Source organism: Rhineura floridana, chromosome 2, assembly GCF_030035675.1.
Source record: "Rhineura floridana isolate rRhiFlo1 chromosome 2, rRhiFlo1.hap2, whole genome shotgun sequence".
In the NCBI taxonomy this organism is placed as follows: domain Eukaryota; kingdom Metazoa; phylum Chordata; class Lepidosauria; order Squamata; family Rhineuridae; genus Rhineura; species Rhineura floridana.
The window spans coordinates 42,328,129-42,356,044 of record NC_084481.1 but is presented as its reverse complement, the minus strand read 5'-3'; the positions used below and the strand labels follow the sequence as shown (position 1 = coordinate 42,356,044).

The 27,916-nt window shown below is 39.3% G+C and overlaps 1 protein-coding gene across 1 annotated transcript in view; it reads right to left on the bottom strand.

Moving 5' to 3' along the window:
- Positions 1–479: 479 nt before the first annotated feature.
- Positions 480–27,916, bottom strand: part of CIR1 (corepressor interacting with RBPJ, CIR1) — a 28,084-nt gene continuing 647 nt past the window's right edge. The window contains exons 2-10 of the mRNA XM_061608456.1: positions 24,845–24,939; positions 23,841–23,914; positions 23,369–23,379; positions 21,410–21,465; positions 21,022–21,070; positions 20,737–20,854; positions 6,526–6,632; positions 3,867–3,952; positions 480–1,997 (exon numbers count right to left, since the gene is read on the bottom strand). Coding sequence (XP_061464440.1) covers positions 1,331–1,997; positions 3,867–3,952; positions 6,526–6,632; positions 20,737–20,854; positions 21,022–21,070; positions 21,410–21,465; positions 23,369–23,379; positions 23,841–23,914; positions 24,845–24,939 — 1,263 coding nt within the window. The 3' untranslated portion in view covers positions 480–1,330. The remainder of the gene's footprint in view (positions 1,998–3,866; positions 3,953–6,525; positions 6,633–20,736; positions 20,855–21,021; positions 21,071–21,409; positions 21,466–23,368; positions 23,380–23,840; positions 23,915–24,844; positions 24,940–27,916) is intronic.

Genomic DNA, 27,916 nt, shown 5'->3' with positions numbered 1-27,916 from the left:
GAAGTAAGGTCTGTTGAGTTTAATGGGTCTTATTTCAAAATAAGAATGCATAGGATTGCAACCCTGGTGCCATTTAGTTTATTTCTTCTAATGACAGCATTAACAAACTAATGTAGTGTGCAGTCATGCCTATGCTTAGTATTTGATACTTCCATTATCTTTTAATCTCTTATATTCATATGAGGGTCTGAAATGCATCAGACTGAACTCTGAAAAACAAGGCACCTCTACAATACAATGTGTGATATGTGAAAGCTTCTGCACGGTGGTACAAAGTTGTTCAGAAAACAAACACAAAACAACACTGGAACCAGAGGAGAAATGAAGAGACAGAAAAGTTGCTTGTTTGCACCTTGAATTCAATTGCAGCAGTTTGTTCTTCTGTGCTCTCCATCTTCCTGAGAACTGAAAAAATATCAGCACCTGGACTTTCTACCTGTGCCTTTGAAACAGTAGAAATACCCAAGATAATAAAGTGATCAATTTTTTGGAACAAAAGTTTATTTAATGTAGTTCATCCCTTAACATCTAATTGTTAAAAAAAATCCCCAAACCCTTGAGAAATAAACTGACAAGGTAAGATTGGAGCTGACATTACATTCCTCAAGCACACAATATCTACGAACAGTTTAAGACAGTAAATATTCTTCCCATGTCTTGAGAAAATTATTGAACAATAACTTGATACTGTGGTGACAAATACCAACGGGGCTCAAGATGCTTAGATAGCTTTGACCAAGTTATACTCTGCAGGAGGTCAAAATGTTGGCTACAAGCTTATGTGAAACTATGTTGCTCTGTTGTTTGAACTCAAGAAATTGGCCTCTAAAAATGCTTCAGTTCAAAAATAATGAAGCATTTTGCAGTCTGTAAGTGATTTTTAACCATCAGATACTATTGGCATCATTAATATAACCTGGAACACTTATTCTGCCCCTCACAAGAGTATTTACATCTAATAACAAGCAAGGAGAAATAATATTTATTAGTAAAGCTCCAATTCTACAGAGGCTTGCCAAGTTTTTTCCACATGAATTTCTAAAAAAAGGAGCAACTTGATTTACCAAATAACCTCTGCTTACCCTCACCACAATAAAATCGCATGGCTTGCAACGCAAATAGGAGACACATTTATTTTGTTGATAATTTGTTCATTTCAAAGCCTATTTATGTTTGCAACATACATATAAAAACATAAAAGGCTATTTGGAATGAGAGATTGACTTTTCCTGAGAACAATCAATGTCTGAGAAAGAAAGGTGTGTCTTAGCAACCCTTACTAAAGGAGTTCAAAAAAAGATACAAAAAATGCATCTGCCACCCACGTTATCTATTTTTTTCTCTCTCTGCTCCTGTTTCTCTCTCTCTGCTCCATTTTACTGTATTTGTCTCTGTAGCTCTCTCTGTGTTGCTCTCTGCATATGTCTGAGCTGTGGCTTTTAGTTTCACTTTTCCTGCACCGCTCTTCACTCCGGCTATGAGTCCGGTGCCTTCTGTTAACGTCTCTCCCACTCCATTCCTCCTTGCTTTGGCTTCTGCTTCCTCTCCCATACCTCTCAGATTCTCTCTTGTCTTCGTTATCATTTCTGCTTGTGGGTTTTCTTTTGCTCTCAGAGGAGCTCCATTTGTTGTTCTCTCCAGAACTATCTTGCTTTAAAAGTCTACACTTCTCTCTGTCATTGTCCTTGTTACCATGACTGCTGGAGGGATCTTCATAAAGTTTCCCCTTAGTCTTTGCCTTCTCTTCAGCATAACTGCTGCTAGCCTCTGAAAACTTGGCTTTTCTTCTTTCCTTAGAATCCATCTTCTTTTGTGCTGCTTTATCTTGGCTGTCACTGTCACTGTCACTGCTGCTTACTGAAGACTCACTGGAGGATGGAGAAGAGGACCTGCTCTTATGTTTCCTGTGTTTATTTTTGCCTTTTCTCTTCTGCTCCTTTTTCTTCTTTCTATCTTTCTTCTTCTTCTTCTTCTTTTTCTCCAGGCGATCCAGTTTCCTTTTATTGTGAACACAGAAAAGTAGAGCAATTAAGCAGAGAGGTAGACTGCTATCTTTTAGAGGCCAGTTGTTAAGCAGACCCTACACAATAAGTATCAGACAGTAATGGGTTTACTATTTAAAAAATAAGAAAACACTTCACACACACACCCCACACACCCCAATTGCCACCTGGACCATTTTAAAGCCTTTTTTGCTTTCTGAAAGTTATTGAATTGCTGATTTATGCAGCATGTAATAGAAGTGGAGGGGGCAAAGGGCCATAAAACTAGAGTTTTCATTGTTTAAACAGACTGCTTCTAAATATTTTTTAAATTAAAAATGCTACCGGTTTCCTGAATAATTACTGCTGCACTCTTTACTTTCTGAAGAGTTGTGATCATTTAAATCTAGATGTCTTATTTACCTGTATTTTGCTCTGTTGCTTTTATTGACTTTTTAAAAAGGTTGAGAGTCCCAGTATCACAGAATATTAAAACACTTTTAAATTAAAGTGTTCATGTTTCAAAGAATACAGCTCTAATCCTGTCATGCAGAAATGAAAGGAAATTTTGCCACTGATTTCTCTAGGAGGTGGGCTGTATCTGATAAGACTTGAACCAGCTAGCGCATCATGCAGGAACAGAATCCTGCTTACCTGGATGGGGAATTGTGTATGTATACATAATTCTCAGCCCAATCCAGCAGCAATGGCTGCATGTGCGTAACCTCGGATGATGATCAGTGACAATACAAATACACTGTTTGAGAGAGGCAGTATGGCCGGGCTGGATTTAGGATCCCTCCCTCCCTTATATCTACGAAACAGCTGATTGGCATAACTGTTTCTTATCTGTGGGGGCTACGTGTGCCCCATCCTAGTTGTGGTGCATGCACAAGAGTTGTGTATTATTTAAATTTATACTCTTGTTTTCCACACTAGTTGTCCAAGCAGCTATCAATAGTAATATGCATATATTAAAAAATGAAACCACAATGAAACACAACACTATTGGAAAAAATGCAAACTAATACTAATGCTAATAAAGTCCCTCTGCTATTTTAAGAGAATCAGCTATATACAAGTCTTACTTTTCCAAAACTGTTGTGGATAATTCCATCAATGATTATAGATTAAGGAGTATGTTAATATTAGATCCAATAAGAACAAATATAAATTTCTTCCATGCGTTATATATTTTTAAACCCACTATTCATTCAGCTGTAGTAGGGTGTTATTGTATATAACTGCATTATTTTATATTATTTACAAGGAGAATCCTTCTGTTTGTCCCTGAAAATAAATTAGCATATTAAAACAGCACTCAGAACCTAGATTCTGTATCACCTTCAGGCGTATGTTCTAGTACAATGTACATAGGCCAAAGACAGAGTGACTAGAGCAGCCTTTTTCAACCAGTGTGCAGATGTTGCTGGACCACAACTCCCATCAGCCTCAGCCAGCATTGCCAATGGTCAGGAAAGATGGGAGTTGTGGTCCAACAACATCTGGAGGCACACTGGTTGGGAAAGGCTGGACTAGAGGGTTAGGTGTTTCAGAATTTCAGTTTAATTCCCCAAACTTGAGCAGCCCCACCCAAAATACAGGACTTCTTCTAATGTATTTAAGACTGAGGTAATAGTTATTAAAGCTACAGTATACTCATACCAGTAATACCTAGGATTCATCCACTCCCAATATATGGCAGGACCGCACCCTCACAACTCATAATAAATAAGAGAATTCCAACACTTTTGTGATTAAATTTTAGATATTTTAAATTAGTGTTCTAGTATATAAAAAGGACTGTAATGACAACTTTCACATGTATGTTGTTAATTGTCTGTTATAAACAGAAGCAACACAATGTGCTAGGGATACAATTACCTCAAAAGTTTTTGTTTTTGCTTAGTTGTCAAGGATTTCAAAAATTCCACTTCTGGGTCATCTTCTCCTTCACTTGCAACAAATTCCTATACAAAGAAAAAGGAAATACACTGCTATGGGTTATGAACGGAAGAGGCAGAACTTACCTTAGGCCCTAATGATTAGGACAACAATATAAATGCTGTATTTTTAAAGTTGATTGAGTAAAATACAGAGCCTTTTTGAGAAGCAAATGAGTCAAGAACGTTGCAACAAAGTAATCTATGAATTTGGAAAGAGGCAGTTGAAACATATTTAATCAAAGTAGCTCTCGAAAGTCAAGCTAAATGAAACCATGTGGAGATAAATATACAAGACAACCTCAATAATTCTAGTTCGACATTATGGAGACATTTTACTATGAATACAGTTTATTTACCAATTAATTTTTTTTAGATGTATCAGTTTGTAATATGAAATGTTTCCATTTTAGCATTTAGGATTCTTTTATGTGTTTTGGTTTCTCTATTATTGTTGTTGTTGTTATTATTAAAATGTATATCCTGCCCTTCCTCCTAGAAGGATTTCAGGCAGCAAACACACTAAAAGCACTCAAAAACTTCTTAAAAACAAAAGACTTTAGCAAAACATATTAAAACAAAACATCTTTAAAAAAACCAAACTTTAAAAACATCTTAAAAAGCAGTTACAACACAGATGCAGACTGGGCTAAGACCTCTACTTAAAAGGCTTGTTGAAAGAGGAAGGGTCTTCAGTAGGCACCAAAAAGATAACAGAGATGGTTCCCATTTAATAATTAAAGGGGAAGAAATTCCAAAGTGTTGGTGCTACAGCACTAAAGGTCCGCTTCCTGTGTTGTGCGGAACGGACCTCCTGATAAGATGGTATCTCCAGAGGCCCTCACCTGCAGAAAGCAGTGATCAATTGGGTATATAAGGGGAAGATGCTCTTTCAGGTCCCAAGCTGCAAAGAGCTTTGTACACCGTGTAGAACCGTGATCTTGGTCAGGTAGATAATGGGCAGCCAGTGCAATTCTTTCAGCAGCTGAGTAACATGCTGGGAATACCCTGCCCCAGTGAACAATCACACAATTTTTTATGCATTGGTCTGAGCTTGATTTTTATGAAGTGTGACTCAAATTATGTATTTATACATAAATAAAATGAACATGAATCCTGCTCAGAGATTGCATGTTGAGAAGAATCTGAGCCTAAGAGTTTGGGGTCTTCTGTGTCCCTTCCTCCTCCAAGTTTGGAGAAAGTAACATTTGATCCAGACAGTATGGTATTGAATTGATATTTTCCTAACTTTCTGATCCATCCACAGAGAAAATGGGGTTTTCTGAGATCAATATAGCAGCCTTCCCTAACCTGGTGCCTCCAGAGGCTGTTGGACTACAACTCTCATCAGCCCCAGCCAGTGTGACCAATGGCCAGAGATTATGAAAGTTGTAGTCCAACAACATTTGAAGGGCACCAGGTTGGGGAAGACTGGTGTATAGGATTGACTTGTGGGATCCCAAGTGGGTGCCTTTGCACCACAAAAGGTAGAAAACACACAATTGCTATGAAAATAAACCACACTGCCCAAATTAGATGCAAGAGCAGTTAGTCCATACCTTTAAATGAAGGACTTCCATTTAGAAAGGAGGGGGTAGAGATATTCAGTTTTAAAAACAAAGATGGTGTGTGAGTGAGAGGGGCTGAATCTTCATCACTCTTGTAGCATACCTCCATGCAGTACTTTTGTCTCAGGCAGGGACACTTCTAGTACTGGAGCCCTAGTTGGGGAAAAAGTGCCTGAAGAGGAACTATACGAAGATAAGCCACAGTGGTCATCTCCCCTCACCTGTGTGCCCCTTTTACTTTTAAATCAGACCCACTACCCTCTTGTCCAAGAGTTTTATACACATTAAGTAATACAGCCTAAGGATCCAATTTATAACAAAATTGCACTCTGGTTCCCTGAGCCCAGGTGAACCTCAGCAATACCAAAGATCCAGAAATCTCATGTATGTGCTGCTGTGCAGTGATGAGGAAGCAGTTTTAAAAGCTTTCTCACCAGTAAATGCAAGCCCACATGATTCTGTTCCCTTCCCAGAAGTTGTGGCTGACACAAAACCCCAGCAAGGAACAGGGGAGTGCCACCGGAAACAGTGCAATGTTAAAACCGGTGCCATCTTCCAGACTCTGGTATGCCTTGAGTTGGTATGTGTTTTCCAAGCTTGGCTTTCTAAAGACATACGGGAATGTCTGTACCGAACTCCCAGAGCATACAGGGGGAAATGTACTAGATTGCACCTTGCAAATATGGTATTCCCTGAACAACATTTTCATTATTTCCCCCTTGGCTTCACCCATGGGACGCTCTGGATCAGGCAGTTGCTGTCTTCTCATAACCAAGGTAGCAGAAGCTGAAGTCATTTCCTCAAAACCCACAGGAGGCATCTCATTTATTAAACTATGGGTTGGAAATTTTTTAGATCTGTCACTCTGGCTAACAAACAAAGTGGAAAACAGTACGTTTCAGGACACACATGCCCTGCTCTATCTATTCAGCTTTCCTATGGATATGCATATTATAAAAACGTTAAGTAATTCACAAGCAATCACATTTAGATTTACAGACATTTTCATTTTACTGATAAAAATATCATTACCTGTGATGGATCATTTGCGGTCAAGTTTCTCCCCAGTACATTTTGTTTCAGTGCAAACCCACTGTTTCTCATCTCCGCTATTAGCTCCGAGGGGTGCATTGATGGCCCTGTTCACCAAAATCACAGTTTGAATGTATCATTTATATATCTCTACCTTTTTTGGACTCCACAGTGGGAATTCAGTTGAAGCTTTGTTAAGTAAAATCACAGCTAAATCAACTCAATAATCTTCTGCTGAGCAAATAATCAGATATGATTTTCTAAAACAGCAGTCTGGAGATTCAGAATGGAAAATAATTGCATTTTTCTTTAAGTGCAAGGGGATTCTCTTCTTATGTAACTTTGTCATGTTGAAAACAACATATTTTAGGTATTGTCTGGCTGTAAGCTTTTGATAAAAGTACAAAAAAATGAAATAAAGCAAGCTTAGAAAGCTATGCCAACATTTAAGATTTAAACATTTTCTGACTAAGTATAGACACGGACTTTTAAGAGGGACTAAAGATTTTTAACAATTATTTTTAAAAATTAAACTATGGTTTAAAATGGTTCCAGTATAAATCTCAAACAATAATGTGTCAGGTGCAGGGCCCATGACTTGTGGACTTGTGAAATGTAGGGGTAAAATATATAAAACCAGTTTTAGGAGTGATACAGAATCACTTGAATTAGACTTCTTAAATATGCCATGAGAGGATGTAATGCTTTCTCTCTCTGAGCTCAATGAATTCTTCCCCCTCTCTCCTAAGTTTACCCAGCCCAGTTTCCTGCCTTATTATTATATCTATACTAACATGAACCAGATTTAACCCTAACCACAGCATACTTGGCATGTATCAGCTATATATTCGCTCTACAGGTGGAATTGCATGTTTAATTTGTTTTTATTCCAATGATTTTTTTTTCAAGTCTGGCAAAGCACCGCTACAGCATTATGTTATCAACAAGTATTTTAAATCTGTAGTTCAAACCACTGTCTCTCTCATTACCATGACTGTCCACTCATAATGGGGGGGGGAGAGGTAATTTGCTTCATTTGGTACTAGAGTCTACCTGGCAGTCTCTTGTCATTACTATGAACAAACTAGTTAATACTTATGAACTAATAATGGTCTTGTTGCTCAGTAACATCAATCACCTGCTTCATTCTCACTTCTCTGCTATCATTGATTTATTAATCAAACTTGATGTTTAAATAGGCTCTCAGAAATTCAGAAAGAGCATGAGTCCACAAACTGCTTTTCACAGCACAGTACCTCTGCATCAGTGGAGGCTGGCCCATTAGGGCAAATGGGGCACTGCCCTGCCCTTACCCAGCCCCACCAGCCTGTCTTCTTACTTACAACCAGTCCAAGTAGTACTGGGCGTCAGCTTCCTCCTTCTTAGCCTCAGTGTTGCCCTTATAGAACTCAGCAGGGAGGAGGATGGAGACAAAGCTAGAATTAGCTAGCTCTACCTCTTATTGGCTCTGGCTGCACCTACTGTTGGGCTCCTGGCCTTCCGCCCCACCAGTCCCAATGGGCATCAGCCACCACTGTTCTGCATGCTCATGTACATGTTTGGCTCTCGCAAGGGTACTCTTTCCTCCCAATGAAAACTGGTGCTGGAACATATATAAAACCAGTTTTAGGAGTTTCATTCAAGAACCAACACATAAAGTGTTCTTATACTTCTATTCCGAGCTCGATTCAAAGTGCTGGTTTTGACCTATAAAGCCTTACACGGCTTGGGACCACAATATCTGATGGAACGACCTCTCTGAATACGAACCCACCCGTACACTACGTTCAAGATCAAAGGCCCTCCTCCGGGTGCCTACTCTGAGGGAAGCTCGGAGGATGGCAACAAGGGAGAGGTCCTTCTTGGTGGTGGCCCCCAAATTATGGAATTATCTCCCTGATGAAGTGTGCCTGGCGCCAACACTGTTATCTTTTTGGCGCCAGGTCAAGACTTTCCTCTTCTCCAAGGCATTTCAGCATGTATTTTAAATTGTTTTAAATTGTGTTTTAAATTGTTTTTAAAATATGTGTTTTTGAATTTGTACATTTGTTTTAATGTTTTTAGTTACTGTAAACCACCCAGAGAGCTTCGGCTATGGGGTGGTATATAAGTACAATAAATATATAAATATGACTTTATTTATTTATCAGCATGCTTATTTTCAGGTTTAGATGTTTGGTGTATACATAGGATCACATAAGCACAAAAGTTATCCACAAGCAAGCAACAAAAGACAATCTTTGGATTTTTAATATTTTGAGTCACCTTATTCGAGATTATTGATTTGCCACCACAGTCCCTCTCTTCAGAAGTTGCTGTTGTTGTATGATTTCCTCAGTGGGATGGGTTTGAAGCTAAAGTGGTTTCAGTTTCTAATTCAGCACACTAAACACCCTCATAACTGCTCTGAAAAATTGGGCCCTGTAATCTAGGCTCACATTATTTATTTATTAGTTTATTGCCAAGCAGCATGATGTCTGAGAATCCTAGTGCTTGTTAAGAGTGCCTTTTTAAATCAAACACTTACAAATAAGTTAATTGCCAGGTCAATGATGCGTATGAATGATGCTCTTCCTCACCCCATCAAATATAAAAGGAAACAGCATCCCTGTGCCCTAAATCCTCAGTGAGACATATAATATACAAATGTATATTAAGTACAGAGGGTCAGTTGATGTCGAACAAGAAGTAGATTGCAAAAGGGTATTCAGTACTGCTATAAAGGGTGATCCTTTGACAGGGACAAACAGAGGTGATGTTAAAGATGCTACTCATTGGATTTGGAAGCATATATAGTGCCTTTCAAAAGTAATCAGACACCTGGCCAATGCTCTCATATTACTGAATTACAATGGTACATTATAATTTTGTTCTATATGATATTTTATTTTGAAACACTGAAACTCAAAATCAATTATTGTAAGGTGACATTGGTTTTATGTTGGGAAATGTTTGTAAGAAACACAAAAAACTGAAAATGTTGCTTGCATAAGTATTCAACCCCCACACATTAATGTTTGGCAGAGCCATCTTTCGCTGCAATAACAGCTTTAAGTCTTTTGGGGTAGGTATTACCAGCTTTGCACACTGTGTCAGAGGCATTTTGGCCCATTCTTCTCAACAAATTCACTCCAGGTCATTCAGGTTGGTTGGACGTCACTTGTGGACCCCAATTTTCAAAGAGCACCACAGATTCTCAATGGGAATGAGATCAGAACTTTGACTGAGCCAGTGTAGGACATTCACCTTTTTGTTCTTGAGCCACTCCAATGTTGCTTTGGCCTTGTGCTTGGGATCATTGTCCTGCTGAAAAGTGAATTTCCTCCCCAGCCTCAGTTTTTTAGTGGACTGAAACAGGTTCTCTTGCAGTATTTCCCTGTATCTTGCTCCATCCATTCTTCCTTCAATTTTAACATGATGCCTAGTCCCCACAGCATGCTGCTGGTACCACCATACTTCACTGTAGGGATGGTGTGTCTTGAGGCATGGGCAGTGTTAGGTCTGAGCCACACATAGCGCTTTGAGTTTTGGCCAAAAAGCTCTATCTTGGTCTCATCTGACCACAAAACCTTTTCCCACATTGCAGCTGGGGCACTCATGCTTTCTGGCAAACTCCAGACATGCTTTCAGATGGTACTTTTTGAGTAATGGCTTCTTTCTTGCCACTCTCTCATACAGGCCAGTGTTATGCAAAGCTCTTGATATGGTTGACTAGTGCACCACTATTTCACTCCCAGCTACTGAACTCTGTAGCTCCTTCAAAGTGATTGTTGGCCTCTCTGTGCCTTCTCTCACAAGTCTCCTTGTTTGAGTTTTGAGGGATGGCCTTTTCTTGGCAGTGCCTGGGTGGTGTGATGCAGCTTCCACTTCCTGATTATTGATCCAACTGTGCTCACTGGGATATCCAAACACTTGGATATTAGTTTGTACCCTTTTCCTAATCTATGCATTTGTATTACATTGTGTCTCACTTCTGTAGAATGCTTTTTGGTCTTCATTTTCCTTCAGATCCACAGTCTGACCAATGATCCTTCAACAGTGGGATTTTTATCCTGACAATGTGACAGTAACTTTAATGGTTCACAGGTGGAGGCCAATGGTAAGGTAAACGTGTCATCGATAGGGCAATTTCTTTCATCTGTGTAAACTGGGAGCTTCCACAGCACAGGAGTTGAATACTTATGCAAGCAACATCTTTCAGTTTTTTATATTTCTTACAAACATTTCCCAACATAAAAAGCAATGTCACCTTACAATAATTGATTTTGAGTTTCAGTGTTTCAAAATAAAATATCATACAGAATGAAATTACAATGTATCATTTGTAATTCAGTAATATCAGAGCATTGGTCAGGGGTCTTACTATTTTTGCAAGGCACTGTATGTACTTACAAATGCAAATATATATTACACATGTATATATACACACAAATATTCTCGGAGGAAGGGTGGGATATAAATAAATAAATGATAGGTTGCAATCCTATACATGCTTACCTGAGAGTAAATCTCATTGAATTCAATGGGATTTACTTCTACGCAGATATGCATAGGATTCTGGTGCTTGAGACTGGTAGCTGAAATCGATACAGGGCATTATATAGGCAACACATAAGTTGGCTTGCCCAACTATGCTCCAAACCATATGTGATTGCTCCTCAAGAGCCCCCCCCCCGGAGCAAGGGGTTGTAAAAGTAACCACATCAAATGTTCTTAGATATACTACTTTTTAAAAATGTAAATCTTAATTATATCAAGCAGCAGGCCTTTCAACCTTGCTTAATATATCTTTGTTCTCTTTACCAAAATCTGAACAGGAGAGCAGTGTGTGGCATCAGAGCCCAAGCAAATCAAAATGTGCATGCTGATAGACATTCCAAGGAGATTTCTATATTTCTTGGCTATGTAAGTACAGATTTGGATTTAAAGAAGTAGAAAGAATGAAAAATAAGTATAACCAGGAGATAGGAAATAATTAGGGCAGAGGGATGAGTGCAAGTCTGGTTCTCCAGATCTGTCCCTTGTTCTGGTAGCAGCTATCATACAGGGTGGATAATGGAATAATGACAGCCATAATTCAGGCTGCTGCCATCACTGTAATTGGGAACATTCTTTGGCCTAGTGGGCCAGATGATTATCTCCCCTCATCCCCATGGGCCATCTTTGAAAGGTGGGCAGGACCACCCATTGATCATCTGACATCATAATGATGTCAGGTGATTGATACCCCTTAAAGCTCAGCGCTTTGCATAGTGCTTCCCAAACATTTGAAAATCAGCTGTGTTGAGCATTTGGAAAGGGCTGCACAAAGTGCTTTGCAATCTCTGTTTCCAGCACTTCCCAAGCATCCAACAATCAGCTGGCTGTTGGGCACCTGGAAAGTGCTGCACTGGTTGGGCCTACAAAGCCTCTTTCAAAGAAGCCCCACCCTTAACCTGTCTCACACCTGATGTCATACATGATGTCGGGAGTACGGCAGGTGGGTGTGGCTTGGCTTGGCTTGAATGGCCTGGCTGCCATAATGTCATGTTAGTAAAGGGTCTGGTTCTCCAGGCCCAGCCCTACTCCTACTTTGTCAAACAGCAGCACTGACCAGTATACCTGTAAAAATACTTTGGGTGCATATACAGCCAGGCAACACAAACGTAATCACAATCATTTCAGCAAGGACAACAAATGCTGATATATTAAGCGGGGTGGGGATTTTTAGAGTGAAGAGACCTGGAAACATGAGATTTACAGGGTCACAGAAGACTGCATGTAGAATTCTGTCCTGAGAACTGTTGCAGGTGTTGAAATTGTAGCTGTTAGCTTTAAAGGCAAGCCTCGGAAGGGAACGATTTTTGTGCAGACTCAATTGGTATTAGGAAAATGTAAGGTTATTTTTAGCAACTAAAAGCAAACATGCTGCCCTCTAGTGGCTGGTTATGATACACATACGATTTTGGAAAGTGACAAGTAAATCAGAAATTAAACTTTTATTTTAAAAAGCATCCCTTGCTAGGCTTGTCTCTACTTCAGGCTCTGCAGATATGTATGTATAATAGTTACCTAGTTCAGTAGTATACTTTGAAATGTTTTCTGTCTGCGTTAAGGCAATGAGCCTTACACTTACAGTTTAAAGAATGTATCATCAGTCACATTATTCTAAAGAGAGATTTATGCTTACTATGGTTATTTGACCTTTCCCATCCCAAGTGCCTAGACATGTGAGTCTGTACAACATGCATACTGAAAGGTGCAATGCAAAGTCTTCCTCATACAGCAAAGAGTGAAAGATAAGGTGCGCATACTAGAGAATGGATGTGGGGGCTCCGTGTTTACATTCTTGAATCAATGACTCCAAGTTTGTTTCTGGGCTCCAAGGGCTGATTTTGACTTTTAAAGTCCTAATTGGCCTAGGACTGGGGTATTTAAAGGCTTTATTTTTGCCATATGAACTTGCATAACTGAGAATAACTTTAGAGGCTCTACTTTGTGTGCCTCAATCTTCCACAGACCCATAGGAGGGCAAGACTAGATCTAATGGGTTTAAGTTACAGAAAGGTAGATTTCAGTTGAATAACAGGCGAAACATCTTAATGCTAATTCAGCATTGGTACCAATTACCTAGAGGGGAGGTGGGCTCTCCCTTGCTGGAGATTTTCAAGCAGAAGCTGGACAGCCAGCTGTTTGGGAAACTCTAGCTCTGGATTTTCTGCATTAAGCAGAGGACTGGAGTAGATGGCCTACATGATTCTTCCACCTCTATGGTTGTAGGATTCTAAGAAATAGGGGAAATGTTACAATGAGCACACACTGACACATCAGAATCCTGTTGGCTCAAGGGAAGGAATCAACTATCAAAATGATGGTTGTATTTTTAAAAAGTGCTTTGTTCAGAATCATCCCCATGCAAAAAATATAAATTCTGCACCTAGGCAATACAAATTATGTGTGCCAATAAAATTTACATTCTGTGATCTGTGTAAAGCAACTGTATGATGTTTCTCTTCAAGAAACTGTTGAGCAACCTGGCATAATTTCTCTTATTTTGCATGAGTTAAGTTCTGCATTTTTGCATCATTTTTAAAAATTCTCATTAAGTAGGTGAGATTGTCAGGAAGCTGAATTCTCTGCCTAATATTACATTCTAATTATTTTTTGTACCTCAGTCTGTAGTATGCAGCATACACGAAGCCCTAGTTTTGAGTAAATGGCCTTTCAAGTCTAAGCCAAGGCTTTCCTACTGCATGAACTTAGGTGGCTATGCAGGACAACACTTTGCAAGTGGCAACACTGGATAGATAAGTGCACTACCTATTGGGGTACAAAGTTGTCACGACCTAAGACTCTCTGAGAACTGGAGAGAAGATGTTCTAGTAGTACAAGCAAATGCATGCATCTCATTGGCTCAGATAAAAATAGACTGGGGAGGCTCTTCATAGTCCTGCCCTAATGCTAAGGTAAGGAACTTCTGATGCATTTTTGAGGGACTCCTTCCCATGGGTTAGAACTTATTCTATGGGAAATAAAATCAAAATGGAGGTCCTACAAGAATTTTAACCCTGGAGACAAGAGGTGGGGCCATAGCAATTATTATGTTTGGGTGCGCTATCCAGAGATGATTGGCCAGAACTGGATGGACAGAAACAAGTCCAGAGTGTCTCTAAATGTGAGGTACTGGATTGAATATGAATGCAAGGAACAGAGAAAGGGCGCTGGGCTATAGGTTTGGAGGTTTAGGGTGGTTGGGGTGGGCAGTGCCCCACCTGCCCTTAATGAGGGGCCTCCACTGAACAATACTAGTGGGGTATGCTGCAGGACACCCGGACCATGTTGTCTCCTAACCTCAGCTATGGCTGGGTTACCTGCTCTGGTGCAGGAGAGGAGGATTGGGCACAGAAGCTGCTGTTTGTAGATTATGCCCTTAATGAATTAGTAATGGCTCATTAGCTTGACTACATCCTTCTCTGTTGTGGCATCCCAGCGATATAATTTCTTCTTCACCAAGATTTGGTTGTCTCTTACATTACTTACTCTTCAAGCAACTGTGTGCAAAACTTTCTTTGCACGTACCTCAGCTTACAATTAATGTCAAGTAGCTGTTTTTTCAGGACAAAGGTATTTGTTTTAGAATTTTTTGATTGCTGCTGGACTGTCTGTAATTTCTGGTTCCTGTTATTTTAATGTTTCTATTCTATGATGTTTGCTTTACGTTGTTGCTGTGACGCCCCTGTAGTGTTTGTGTAATATTTATGGTAAGTGCTGGTTTTGCAGGTTAAATATGGTAAATAGTGTGAGTTAGGAGGGGGGAATACATGTGATGGAATGTTGAGGAATGCTGTGTTATGACTGACTGAGCATCTGGGTGGTTGAATGTATATTTGGGAGAATGACAGTTAGTCACGGGTTCAGTTCTGGTTTTGAGTTGAAGAGGGTGAGAGGCAGGTTTAGGAAAAGTATATGAAGTAAGAGAAATTATAATATGTTGAAGATCATTTAACACGACAACTGAATTCAAAGTAATCTTGTTTATTCCCAGTGTTATTTAATAAATCCATTTGGTTAAACAACACGCCTGATCCTGGGCTGAGTTTATACAGAGGAGAAGGGTGGGCAGAGCAGAAACCAAAGCTGGAACCAGTATCTATGGTGGCAGTGGTGAATGGTTAGTGGATCAGCAGCAGGTATTCAAAGGCAACCCAGGGCTGTAGTCTTTAAAGACAGAAAGATACAGAGGGGGTTGTGGCCTGAAAGTGTACCTAGGCACTTAATAGCCATCTGTAAAAGGAGGAGGCTAAGTCAAAGTCTCAGGGCAGCATTGGTTTACAGCGTGTCAGGTAGTGACATCTAGTGGTGGGATTGTGAGAGGTCCGTGCCAGGGCCAGAGCAAGAGAGGAGGTCTGACAGTTGCCCACAATTAAAAATATTAGAGTGAGTATGAAACTAACATTTCTCATTCTCAGTTCTGCATATTCTAAGCAAAACATACAAATTAAAACTTCTCTGGGGAAAATGCACACATTTAGAAAGAAAATGGCTGAAAACAGGGGTGTGGAGTTCTTATTACTGTTCTTTTATACAGTTTAGATTTTACTCATGCAGAAACTAGAGAGAATGCACGTATACCACCCATGTGAAATGGGGTTATGTTGCAAACAATTTTAGGGTAATAAATATGATACATGGAAGTCCATTCCTTAGTATTTCTCAGTACAACCTTACATTGGGAGTTAATTGTAACTTGGGACTTTTAAAAGCAACACACAAATCAAACGCAATTCAGTTCATTCATGAGGCACGATATTTTCGGGCCAATACTTTATTTTGCATCCACTGTCACAGCACAAGGATACATACCTGTAGATTAAATGAAACATCTACCCTAGTTTTAATGCCTAGACTGCATTTTGAAGTTGCTCCAGAGTGTAGTTCTAAACAGATTTACTTGGGAGGGACTTACATTACATGTGAAAACAAGGCAGGATATGTAAGCCTAAGGTGTAAATCTTGAATAAGCCCTCATTAGGGCCAAAAAGTAAATTTTAAGGTAAGTACCACTGCTGTGTGTCTATCCTTAGCTGCTGCACAGAAAGTGAGATGCTAAACTAAACTAAACCTGATGCCATATCATGACATTCTGCAGTCCCGTGCTCTTGTTCACAGCAGTAGCATCCAACGATTATGGGGGGGGTGCAATGTGGAACACTTTTGTGATAATACGAGGCAAGTTCTACTGTAACAGAACAAAAAGGGGGAACCAGATGCCCAGCTGCCAATTTTAGTGACGGCTACACATTTCCTGCAATATCCAATTTGGCCCTCAGAAGAATCAGAACTAATTGTGCCCCTCCAGTACTTTTAACATATTTCATTAGTGGTATAAATAACTAGCATATACTGGTAGTTAATTAGAAGGCAAAGAGTTATATTAAAATTAGAGATCTTTTGGATGCAACTGAACACGCCTTCAGGAAAACACACACTGCCAGTTCAGCCCAATTGATATAGTTTTGCATTTAAATGTTAACTTGTCTTTGAGTATGAATCTGGAAAGTTATGATCAGTAAAAAAAAACCCAACTAAAACCAGCTTAGCCTAAAGAAGCATTTTGATTGCCTAATTTAACTTTGTAAAGGATTTCGTAAAGCATATAGCTGGTCTCGGTAAACCTCACAGCTGGACTATTCTCACACTACCATGTAGTTTCCAGTGATCAAAGTAAGTTACTTTATATATCAAACTAAGATTTCATAATGGAAATAAATGCAACACCAGGGGGGGTGCAGTTGTCATGAAATAATTACACTCCTGGGAGATTACAGACAAGGCTGTACCCCAGGGGTGTGATTATCCCATGATAACCACATCCAGTGAAATTGCCTTATTGCAAAAATAATCTCCATTCACCAGTATGATATATAATTCAATAGGAGACTTTTGAAAGAAGAAAGATTATATTTTTAAAGGTTTGAATCACCAACTGGATTACTACTGTGGTCTGTATACAAAGGGGAAAAATGAAACCCACCCAGACAAAATAGTTGTTACTTCCTCTGTCTGCTGCAGTACAGAGCTGTGCAGTTTTGGATAATAAAAAATAGACACCCATTCTTAAAGAACAAGGCACTCATCAGCACCAAACAGGGGCTTTAATCTATATGGGTGCAATCATCCTGAAGCTATTTTGTACAAAGTAGGGATGGCTGGCCCACAAGAAAGAACAGACCCACCAATAGCAACTAGTTCCCCCTAGCATACCCCAGACTCCCTTTAACCTCAGGGTCTGAGTGCTCCCCCCCCCAACATTATAATCACTCACACTCTGCTTGTCCTCCTGCTTGGAGAAGGCATTGCTGTGGCCTGTTCCCACCCTGCTCCCATAACCCTCCAGGGGTGGGGAAGAGAAACAGTTTTTTTCAAGCAATTTCCCATATAAAAATAGTGTTCAGGCAGGGCAACAAGACCCACTGATCCACCAAACAGCCTTCTTTCTTTGAGACTAAAAACACCTAGCCAATCAGGACACTACCTGCTATATTTTACATACAGTGGTTCATTCTAGACTAATGCCCACAACCAATTCAAGGCAAGAACTTCAAAAGATTCACCCCAATTTTACTCTGACTGGTGTCCTCCAATCTGAATTCATTCAGGATACTATCATTCATTCAGGATACACATTGCTGCTGCTGCAGTTCTGTGTTAAGAGAACGGAGCTTAGCCAACACACTACTTTGGAGACCTGGCAGGAAACAGCAGAAGGAGCAGATGGATTGTGTTGCTTTGGTTTAAAGCAGGGACAGAGAACCCTAGTAAGAATGTTTGGTTTCTGTGGTGTGCTGGAAAAAAAGCACTTCCTTGCCTGCCCCTTAGCCTCACTTTTTCTGCTGCCTCCCACCCCCTAGCCTTGCTTTTTCTGCCTCCTTCATCCTTAACATCTCTATTTCTCTCCCCTCCCAGCCCCTAGCACCACTATTTATTTATTTCTCCTCCACTTCTTACCTCTCTTAACCACAAAGAGACATTGACTGTGAAATTGATAGACTGGGTAGTAAGAAGCAAGGGGCGGGGGGCAGAGATAAAGAACACCTCTTCTTCCTGTTCCTTGATAGCCTTATCAGCCTTGGATGTCATCTTTTGGGGGCAGAACCGTGGAGGAAGTGAGTGGAACCAGCTGTCATTGATTACCGCCATAAGGCAGAAAGCTTCAAACCAGCCTTGTTAGGAGCAGTGTGTTGCTGCCAGAAATCTGCCCTAGATAATGCCTTCAAGACTGTGAGGAGGGCAAGGGCATCCCACCCTTCCTTACAAGGAGGATCCAGTGTGGATTTTTAAAAATGAAATGTTAGGATTAGCTAGCATCCACTGATGCTAGTACAGGAACACCAAGTATTTAAGAAGCTTGGAATTGTAGACCAGGAAATTGGCATCTCTTACTAGCATCATTTCTCAACAAAATATCCATCACTATCTAGATATGAAATCCATACTGTTTATCTACTAGTTATCTACTACTATTTAAGGTTGCACATTTATAAACAGTTACCTGGGAATAAGTCCCACTGACAGATTCCAGCATGCAGTTATAAGACTTGCTGCAGACATTATTTGAAAAGTTGCATCTAGTTAGTCAGTCATGGCAAGATTTGTTCTAGGGGCTAAAAAACACTTTTAGGTATAAGCAACGAGCTGTAAGAAGGACCCACACACACAGGTATACTGAGCAAGGAGGAAAGGAGAGACAATAGCTCTTAAGCAATCACAGCCAAAAAGTTCATTAAAAGTGATGGTTACGACCTCTAAAGCCCTTTACAGTTTTGGACCAGGATATCACCACCTTCTGCTGGATGAACCTGCCTGTTCATTAAGGGAATCAAAGGAAGCCTTCTTATTGGTTCAATCTGTCCCTACCTTTGTCTATCTGGGAGCAGGAAGAAGCCTTCGACAGCTGCACATAGATGATGGAATTTTCTTCTGAGACAGCTCATCTGACCACCACCCTCCATACAGGTCCTCTGCCAAATGATTTAAGTCTTTCCTGGTTAGGCAGGCCTAGGGCATTTTATTGTGCTGCTCAGTTTTTCAGTAACTGGTTTTATTGCATTGCTTTATTCTGCAACTATTTTCACATATCCTGAGCTGCTAGTTTTAATGTTTCGAATTTTTAAAGGTGCATTTTTGGTGGTATTTTTACTTATTTTTTTATTATTATGGCTGTATTTTCATATTTCGTTATTACTGTTAACCACCTTGAATTGTCATGAAAAACAGAACATAAATTTATTAAATAAGTAGGATAAATGTATTTCTGTTAAAGAAGACTGAGCACAAGGCCAGCTACAAATTAGCCATTAAGCTGGAAATCACAAAACAGTTTCTCATATTAGAGAAATACAAACTTATCGGTCCCCCTAGGTTAGCAGCATAAGCAAATGACTTCATCAGTTTCAAGAAAGAGAGATACATTTAGGAAGGCTATTTTATGTATCTCTTTTTTGTAGGATGCATAAGTTATGGATCAGTCTGGGAAAGAATCTCCATCTTCCCTCACCCCATCAAAACCTTGCATATGTTCTTGGTTTTCTCAATGCCACCAAAAGTGTGAGAATATGAAGTAGAATGTGTTTGTGTTCCAACACAACTTCCGTTAGAGCAGGGTTGGACAATCTTGTTCAGCCTGAGGGAAACTCTGCTGGCCACACGCCAGTTGGGGTTGGGGCCAGAGGCAAAAATGAGCAGAGCAAGGCATGTGAACTTTAACTTTGTACTGTAGGCTAGTTTCTAAACACACGCACACATGCCTCTATATCCTCCATCTATCTAGTCAAGCGAGAGGCATTCTCAGAGCTCAAGGACGGCAAAAATATTCAGGGTGCAAAGCAGGCATAGTGAGGGCTATGGGGGCTGCATTTTGCCCCTTGGCCTGAGGCTCCCCACTCCTGCTTTAATAAGAAACTCATTACTTAGAAGAGCTAAGAAACTAGCACTTCATCAGCATTTTATCATACTGCTGTTGCAATTGAATTCAAGCTCAATTTGATTTAACATTTCCTAAACGATGATACCTGAGCCACGCTGTTTTTCTGTATTAAAATTGGTGGCACAATTTACTCTAAAGCTTGTAATCCTATGCACATTTCCCTGACAGTAAGTCCCATAGAAGTAAATGTGGCTTGCTTTTGAGTATAGGATTGTACTATTACATTTTAAAAAAAAAGTATTTTCTTAATTAACTTGAGAACAACAGGGAAGTATGCTTTGTGTAGCCAATACTCTCAGCACCCTGTCCCCCACTTTTCTGGTACTTAGGGGATTCTCTTGTGCCCTGTAGTTAGGGTGATTTGGATGAGGAAATCCAAGAGCGCTTTCCATCAGTATGATGTTACTGCCCAGCTACTAGCAATGAGGGGAGGGAATCAGCTCTGCATGAGGCCTCCCAACAGGCAAAGGGCCATGAATGCATCCAGCATATTGACTTAATTTTTCAAGGCACACGTCAGTCCCTCTGGTAACACATTAGACTGCTCCAGCTCAATTTGGGAATCACTGGGTCAGATGGCTCACAAAACACCAGAATTGCTCTACAGAAGGATCATTATTCCTTTCACAGAAAAGTCACCAAAATGCCTCTTCAAAACAGTTCCCTTGCAAAAGCAAAATTGGGTTGAGAAAATGTTTCAAAATATCATTAAACAAAATAATTAAAATACATTTTTAAGTGCCTACCTGAGCCATCATTGGAAACTGAGCTTGCATTAATTCCAGAGAGGCCAAACAAAGGGCATTCTCTGTCTGTGTTCACATGGCCCCACTTGTGACATTTAATGCATCTCACGTTCCGCACCTGAAACATTGGCAATAGTGACATAATTTTACATTTCAATTATGTTTCTATCCACTTCTGTCCAATGAAATAACTGCATATTAAACGCCTAGTAAAATATTATATACATCACTGAACATGTGAAATTCACCATGATAACAGGAGAGAAGGAAATGCATGTAACTTGCCTGGATGCCAAATGGCTGGTCTCTAATGTTCATGTCATCCTTAGCATATCTATTAAAATACAAGAACAAATATACATATATATCTATATCTTTCCACAGCAACATTTATATCACCGATTATTGGAGATTCAAACTGCATAAAATAAAGAACAAGAGAACAGTTTCAATCAGTGAAACCTTTAGTTTGAAAATGAATGACAGCAAATACTGTACAAGTTTATGAAATTCCAGCAGCATCATTTAGTCAAGACTGTGATGTTCACCAAGCAAAAGCTGCTTTCAATTATGAGACAATACCAGGAATGAAGAAACTTTTTTCAGTGAAGGATACATACATGAAAATAATCTGTGCATGACATTATCCAAATAATAAATGAATAATTCTTACTTTTCACGTGGTGCTACCTTCTGCCATTCAAATTTGTACTCAGTCTCTCCCTCTTGCTAAAAAACAAATATAAAGGCAGGTTGTTAAAAAACACACACCCTAGTTTGAAATCTATTCCTAATATAATGAACCCCCTCTAGGATGCACACCTTAACGTGGTGAGGGGGTTTGAGAGTGTCGAAGAAGCTGAGAGCAATGCTGTTCAGGAGTCTAGACCAAGAGGCTAGACTCCTAGCAGGGGCACCCAAGGCGGAATGGTCAAAGCTGAAACACCAGACTAAGATGCATCCAGACTCAGAGGAAGGCAATGGTAAACCACCTCTGAATACCTCTTACCACGAAAACCCTATGAACAGAGTATCCAAAATGCAACACAAGATAGTACTGGAAGATGAGACCCCCAGGTCAGAAGGCATTCACTGAGCTACTGGGGAAGAACAAAGGACAAGTATGAGTAGCGCTGTGACCAATGACGCAGCTGGGTCAAAGCCGAAAGGAAGCCCAGAGGCTGATGCGCACAGATGCGAAAGGAGAGTCCGGAGTTGTACGACGCACGCGATAGGAACATGGAATGTGAGAAGCATGAACCAGGGAAAGTTACAAATTGTCAAGCAAGAAATGGAACACATCAACATTACAATACTTGGTGTGAGTGAAAATGGATGGGAGTGGGACATTTTCAATCAGGCAACTACAAAATATTTTATGCAGGAAATGAGAAATTAAGAAGAAATGGGGTTGCTTTAATAGTGAGAAGTGATGTAGCAAAAGCAATTAGGAGCTACAATGCAAGGTCTGAGTGAGTGATATCAATCAGATTAAATGGGAAACCTATTAACATAACCATCATCCAAGTCTATGCTCCAACGGCAAACACAGAAGAGGAATTGGAGAGATTTTATGCAGAAGTACAGGAAGAAATTGATCACACACCAAAGCAAGATGTGCTGATTATCATGGGGGACTGGACTGCAAAAGTAGGAAACAGAGAAGAACTAGGAATTGTGGGAAAATGGGGCTTAAGAGATAGAAATGAAGCAGGAGAAAGACACTGAATTCTGTGAAGCCAATAATTTGTTTCTCGCAAACACATTTTTTGAGCAACCGAAAAGACGACTGTACATATGGACATCACCAAATGGTCAATATAGGAATCAAATTGATTATATAATTGGTAGGAGAAGATGGAAAAGTTCCATACTTTCTGTGAAAACAAAACCAGGAGCAGACTGTGGTACAGACATGAACTGGTCGTATCGAAAATCAGAGTAAAGCTAAAGAACAACAACAAAGCAATCATAATGCCAAAATACAATATAAATAACATTCCAGAAGAATATAAAGATCAAATAAGGAACAGGTTTGAGGCTTTAAACTTAGTTGACAGAGAAGCAGAAGAACTATGGAGTGAAGTCAGAGACATTATCAGGGAAGAATGCAAACAGACAATACCTCTAGTGAAAGGATGACTGAAGAAACTCTTAAAATGGTTAACGAGAGAAGGAAAGCAAAAGCAAAAGGAGATAGAAACACAGTCAGACCCTAAATGCAACAATGCAGAGACTAGTATGTAGGGACAAAGAGAACTATCACAACAGGTATTGTATAGAAATAGAAGAGGACAACAAAAAGGGAAGAACAGGAGCCCTATTCCAAAAGATTAGAGAAATGAAAGGGAAATTTAAACCAAGAGTAGGAATGTTGAAAAATCAATAGGGGAACACACGGACTGACCAAGATGAAATAAAAGGAAGATGGAAGCAATACACTGAAGAAATCTATAAAAGAGATGCAAGGATGACAGATTCATTCATGGAGGAATCGTATGATGAAGAACCAGAAATTTTAGAATGTGAGGTGAAAAAAAAAAGGCAAAGGTGTCCCCGCATTTGTAGTGCGAGTTGTCAAAATCGACTTGAAGGCACATAACAACAACAAGAAATTAAATTTCTAAATTACCTCTTTGCTCTCTGTTCGATTATCAGCATAGAATGGCAGGGAAAAGATAAGACAGAACATTAGATAAGACATGTTGTAGATATCATAATTACAGACGACGCTCAGTGCATCTGATATACATCTCTAAAAATCTTATTTCGCAGAGCACTTATTAAACCTGATTATTTTCCTTATTTGAATAATGCACATATATTTTAATCACTTATAACCTAGGACCTTTCTAGACTCATAGGTAATGCTGCATTCATACAGACTACCTCAGGAATAAATCTCAATAAACTTAGTAAGGCTTCCTTCTAAGAAAACCTGCACAAGATTCTGCTGTAAGAGTCTTTTCATAGTATTTAAAACTTGGATATAATGTGGGATCAAGAATACCTATCCAGTAGCCCATATTACAATTTACTATGCAAAGGTTCCAAGCAGAGCAGGAAGGAACATTTTATCTCCTTGCCTTGATGCTAGGAATTACCTTTCTTTGCTCCAGGTGGGGCCTCATACATAAAGTTTAGACCATTCTTCACACGCTCATCACCCATAAGTAATCTATACAGAAAACAATGAAGATATATCACAAAGAAATATAAGAAAGGTGTATTAGATACTAAAGGCATTTTTAAATAAATGTGTCACCACATAATGGTTCTAGAACATATAATTCACTTTTTAATACTAGAAGTTACACTTTAAAAGTCTTGTTAAGTTGTATTAAAATATTTTAGCTCAACAGGCTCATTTCCACTGTACAGGCAACGCTAAGCATATTCTTCACAAAATAATACATTTAAAGTGCTATATTCTGAATGCAATGCACAAAGTATTGGAATTCTCCAACCCAAATACATTGTGAGAACTTCAAGTATTTTCATAATTCTAATTGTATTATTTGGTTTTGACTGTATTTTGACAAGCTCTAGAGGTGGTACAAGTGGTCTGACATAGATCTGTCAGAAACAAGATAAGGAGCTAGGTGGTGAACAGCAGATCTGTTAAAATCATGCCAAGCGCCACCTATATCAATGATATTTTTACAGGCTGCAGCAGGCAAAGCCTATGTATTTGCTGATTTTCTCCTGCAGATCAGGATTAGAAACTTAGGGTTGTATTCAATGCAGTCATTGCAGTCATGGGACTATTTCTATCTTGCGATTGAACTTCCTCTAACTCTCCTTTAAATGTGTTCCCCTGCCCTGCCCCTCCCCAAAATCTACTCTGGGGTTTGCCCAACCCTCTAGAGTTGATTTGAACGAGTACACAGGAGGATAAGAGGGAGAGGAAATTCTGTTGCACAAGCAGAAGCTTTTCCACGAGCTCAATGCCTTCACTGGATACAACCCTTACTATTTTTTAAATAAAAGCTTGAGATTCTCAGAAACAGATCAGTAGTATGATAATGAAGTCTCAAATGTATATGCTTATAACTGTTATTTTATTAAAAGAAAAAGTAGGCTTTATTTTATTTTTATCATTTCTTACCTGTTATCATAAGATTCCTGCTCTTTAACGTACTGCTGCATTAACTCTTCTTGTTTCTTTTTGTCATAAGATATTTTCTGTTCTGCCATCCATACCTAATTGGAAGAAATATGATTTAAGTATTTCTACTTTGTATACAAAACGTACTGAAATTCTGTAATTAGGAAAAACTGCCAGCATATGCATAAGCACAGTTACATAGTTTGGGGGATTTGACACTATTTTGACACAATTTGGTGTGCTGGCGGTGGAATTCAAACAATCTCATTTTATATAGAAATTGCTTACCAACACACTAACTTTGCTCCACTTACTTCAGTTCCATTTACTTCGGTGGAACTAGCTTCCAAATAAATATGTTGAGGACTAAGGTGATAATCACATATTTAGCATGTTCTTCCCATCTCTATAATGCATGGGTGTTTTCGGGGGGGGGGATCTAAATAACTGTGTCAGAAAAAGAATTAAATTGCTTTTCCATGCTAGATGGCATTCACCAAAGTGTTCTTGAAGGACTCATATATGAAATTATTGATCTTTTAAGTTAAAATATATAACTGAATATTAAAATAATTAAAGCAATGTAAGACCAATTTATATACAAATTAAAAAATCCAAAGGGACCCAAGTAATCACACACCTGTCAGCCTAATAGGTGTACCCCCAAACTTTGCTCCAGAGAGTCTGGGGACAATCTGGAGCAGATTGAGGGTGTCCAGGGAACTGCAGGAGGAGGAGAGGAAGGGGAACTCCACTCACACAATGTTGAATGTCACCCATAGTTTTCACAATTTCTCAATAAACTGTATCGAATTAGCACTATTTAACTGATTCATAAATGAGTCAAACCATGAGGAAGCCAAGTTAGCAGATGACACGAAAAGTATTCATGATGGTAACATCTCATAATCATATGAAGACACACTTAAGCTGTGCCTTGGTGGAACCAAAATGTAATATATATTCATTGAGGGAGGGGGAGATTTTATTTTTCTGCATCCTGATGCTTTACTTAGGAATCCTTAAGGGTATGTATGCAGAAGTTATTTATTTATTTAAAATATTTCTATCCCGCCCTTCTACCCTCTAATAGGGCACTCAGGACGGCTTACAATAAAATCGAACATGTACATAATAAAAACTATACACAATAAAGATCACAAAAATATTAAAATAAATTAAAATACATAAAATACTATATAGATACACACACACACACACACACACATATAGGGAGTGGTACTGAAGGGACTACAGAGGTAAAAATTATAACAGAAGGCATAAAATCAGTGTCAGGCTCTACCCTCAGTCCCAGAATGTCTCAGTCTCAGAATGAGTTATTTACCAGGCTGGTTCATGAAGTAACAATTTAGTGACAAGTTTAGATTGAAATTTCTTTCTTAATCTGAATCATTTTCTCTGTGATATAAATGTGCTGTAGCATGCCATGTGCCACTTCAGTGCCTTCATATCTCCTTTGGTGGTCATCTCTTCTACCCCCAATGAAAACCTTGGCATTACTCTTATCACACATGATGCAACTCTGATGACACGGATATAGAAAGCAAAGCCATTATTTACCTGGTATTTATAGCATGAGCTTTTCATCTTGTACCAGTTTTAAGGGGTCTAGCTGTGTCTCCTGTTTCTGCAATCAATCCAGTATCAATTGGATTTTGACATTCTATGCATCAAAATACAGGGAATGAGTTGGCCAACAAATATGTAATAAGCTTGAAATAGCTGTATGTTAAAATGATGTCATTCCAAGCCATGTTTTGACCATAGTTTTTGATGTGTGTGTGTGTACTTTGCTTGAACCCTTACCTGTCAAAGATGGTCTTCCACTGCTCTGTCGTTGGTAGCACAGCTCCTCTGATTTGGCAAAGGTGCCTGGTTTTAGCATGCCAACACCAGTAACTCATTTTTCTAACACACTTTCTGGATGTTGGCTGACCTACTACTACCACTAATTCCTCTGTCCTTTTACTACTACTGCTGCTACTACTACTACTACTTCAATTCCACTTTTGTACTGAGGTATGTAAGGCAGTTTTGTTGTTATATGCCTTCAAGGCGACCCTATGAATCAGTGACCTCCAATAGCATCTGTCATAAACCACCCTGTTCAGATCTTGTAAGTTCAAGTCTGTGGCTTCCTTTATGGAATAATCCATCTCTTGTTTGGTTTTCCCCTTATTCTACTCCCTGCTGTTTTTCCCAGCATTATTGTCTTTTCTAGTGAATCGTGTCTTCTCATTATATGCCCAAAGTAGGATAACCTCACTTTCACCATTTTAGCTTCTAATGATAGTTCTGGTTTAATTTGGTCTATGACCCTATTATCTGTCTTTTTCGCAGTCCATGGTATGCACAAAGCTCTCCTCCAACAACACATTTCAAATGCGTTGATTTTTCTCTTATCTGCTTTTTTCACTGTCCAACTTTCACATCCATATATAGAGATCGGGAATACCATGGTCTGAATGATCCTGACTTAGTGTTCAGTGATACATTTTTGCATTTGAGGACCTTTTCTATTTCTCTCATAGCTGCCCTCCCTAGCCTTCTTCTGATTTCTTGACTATTGTCTCCATTTTGGTTAATGACTGTGCCAAGGTATTGATAATCCTTGACAAGTTCAGTGTCCTCGTTGTCAACTTTAAAGTTACATAAATCATCTGTTGTCATTACTTTAGACTTCTTGACGTTCAGCTGTAGTCCTGCTTTTGTGCTTTCCTCTTTAACTTTCATCAACATTTGTTTCAGATCATTACTGGTTTCTGCTGATAGTGTGGTATTCTCTGCATATCTTAAACACTCATGATCAGAGTGGTCTAAATCAAGTGCTAAAAAGGGAAATTCCATACAAGCATTCCTCTCAAACATCTTTATGCCGGAGGAAGAGAATACTAACTTGGCTCAATGATGCCAAAGCCATGTCTGCAGAGGCTGGGAAACAGAAGGGGAAGCCTGAAATTATTACTCCAGGACAAGTAAGGATCGGACTGGGCCTTGTGTACCAAGGTTTCCCCAGGTGCATGTTCAGGAGAAAGAGTTTTTCAGGGAGAA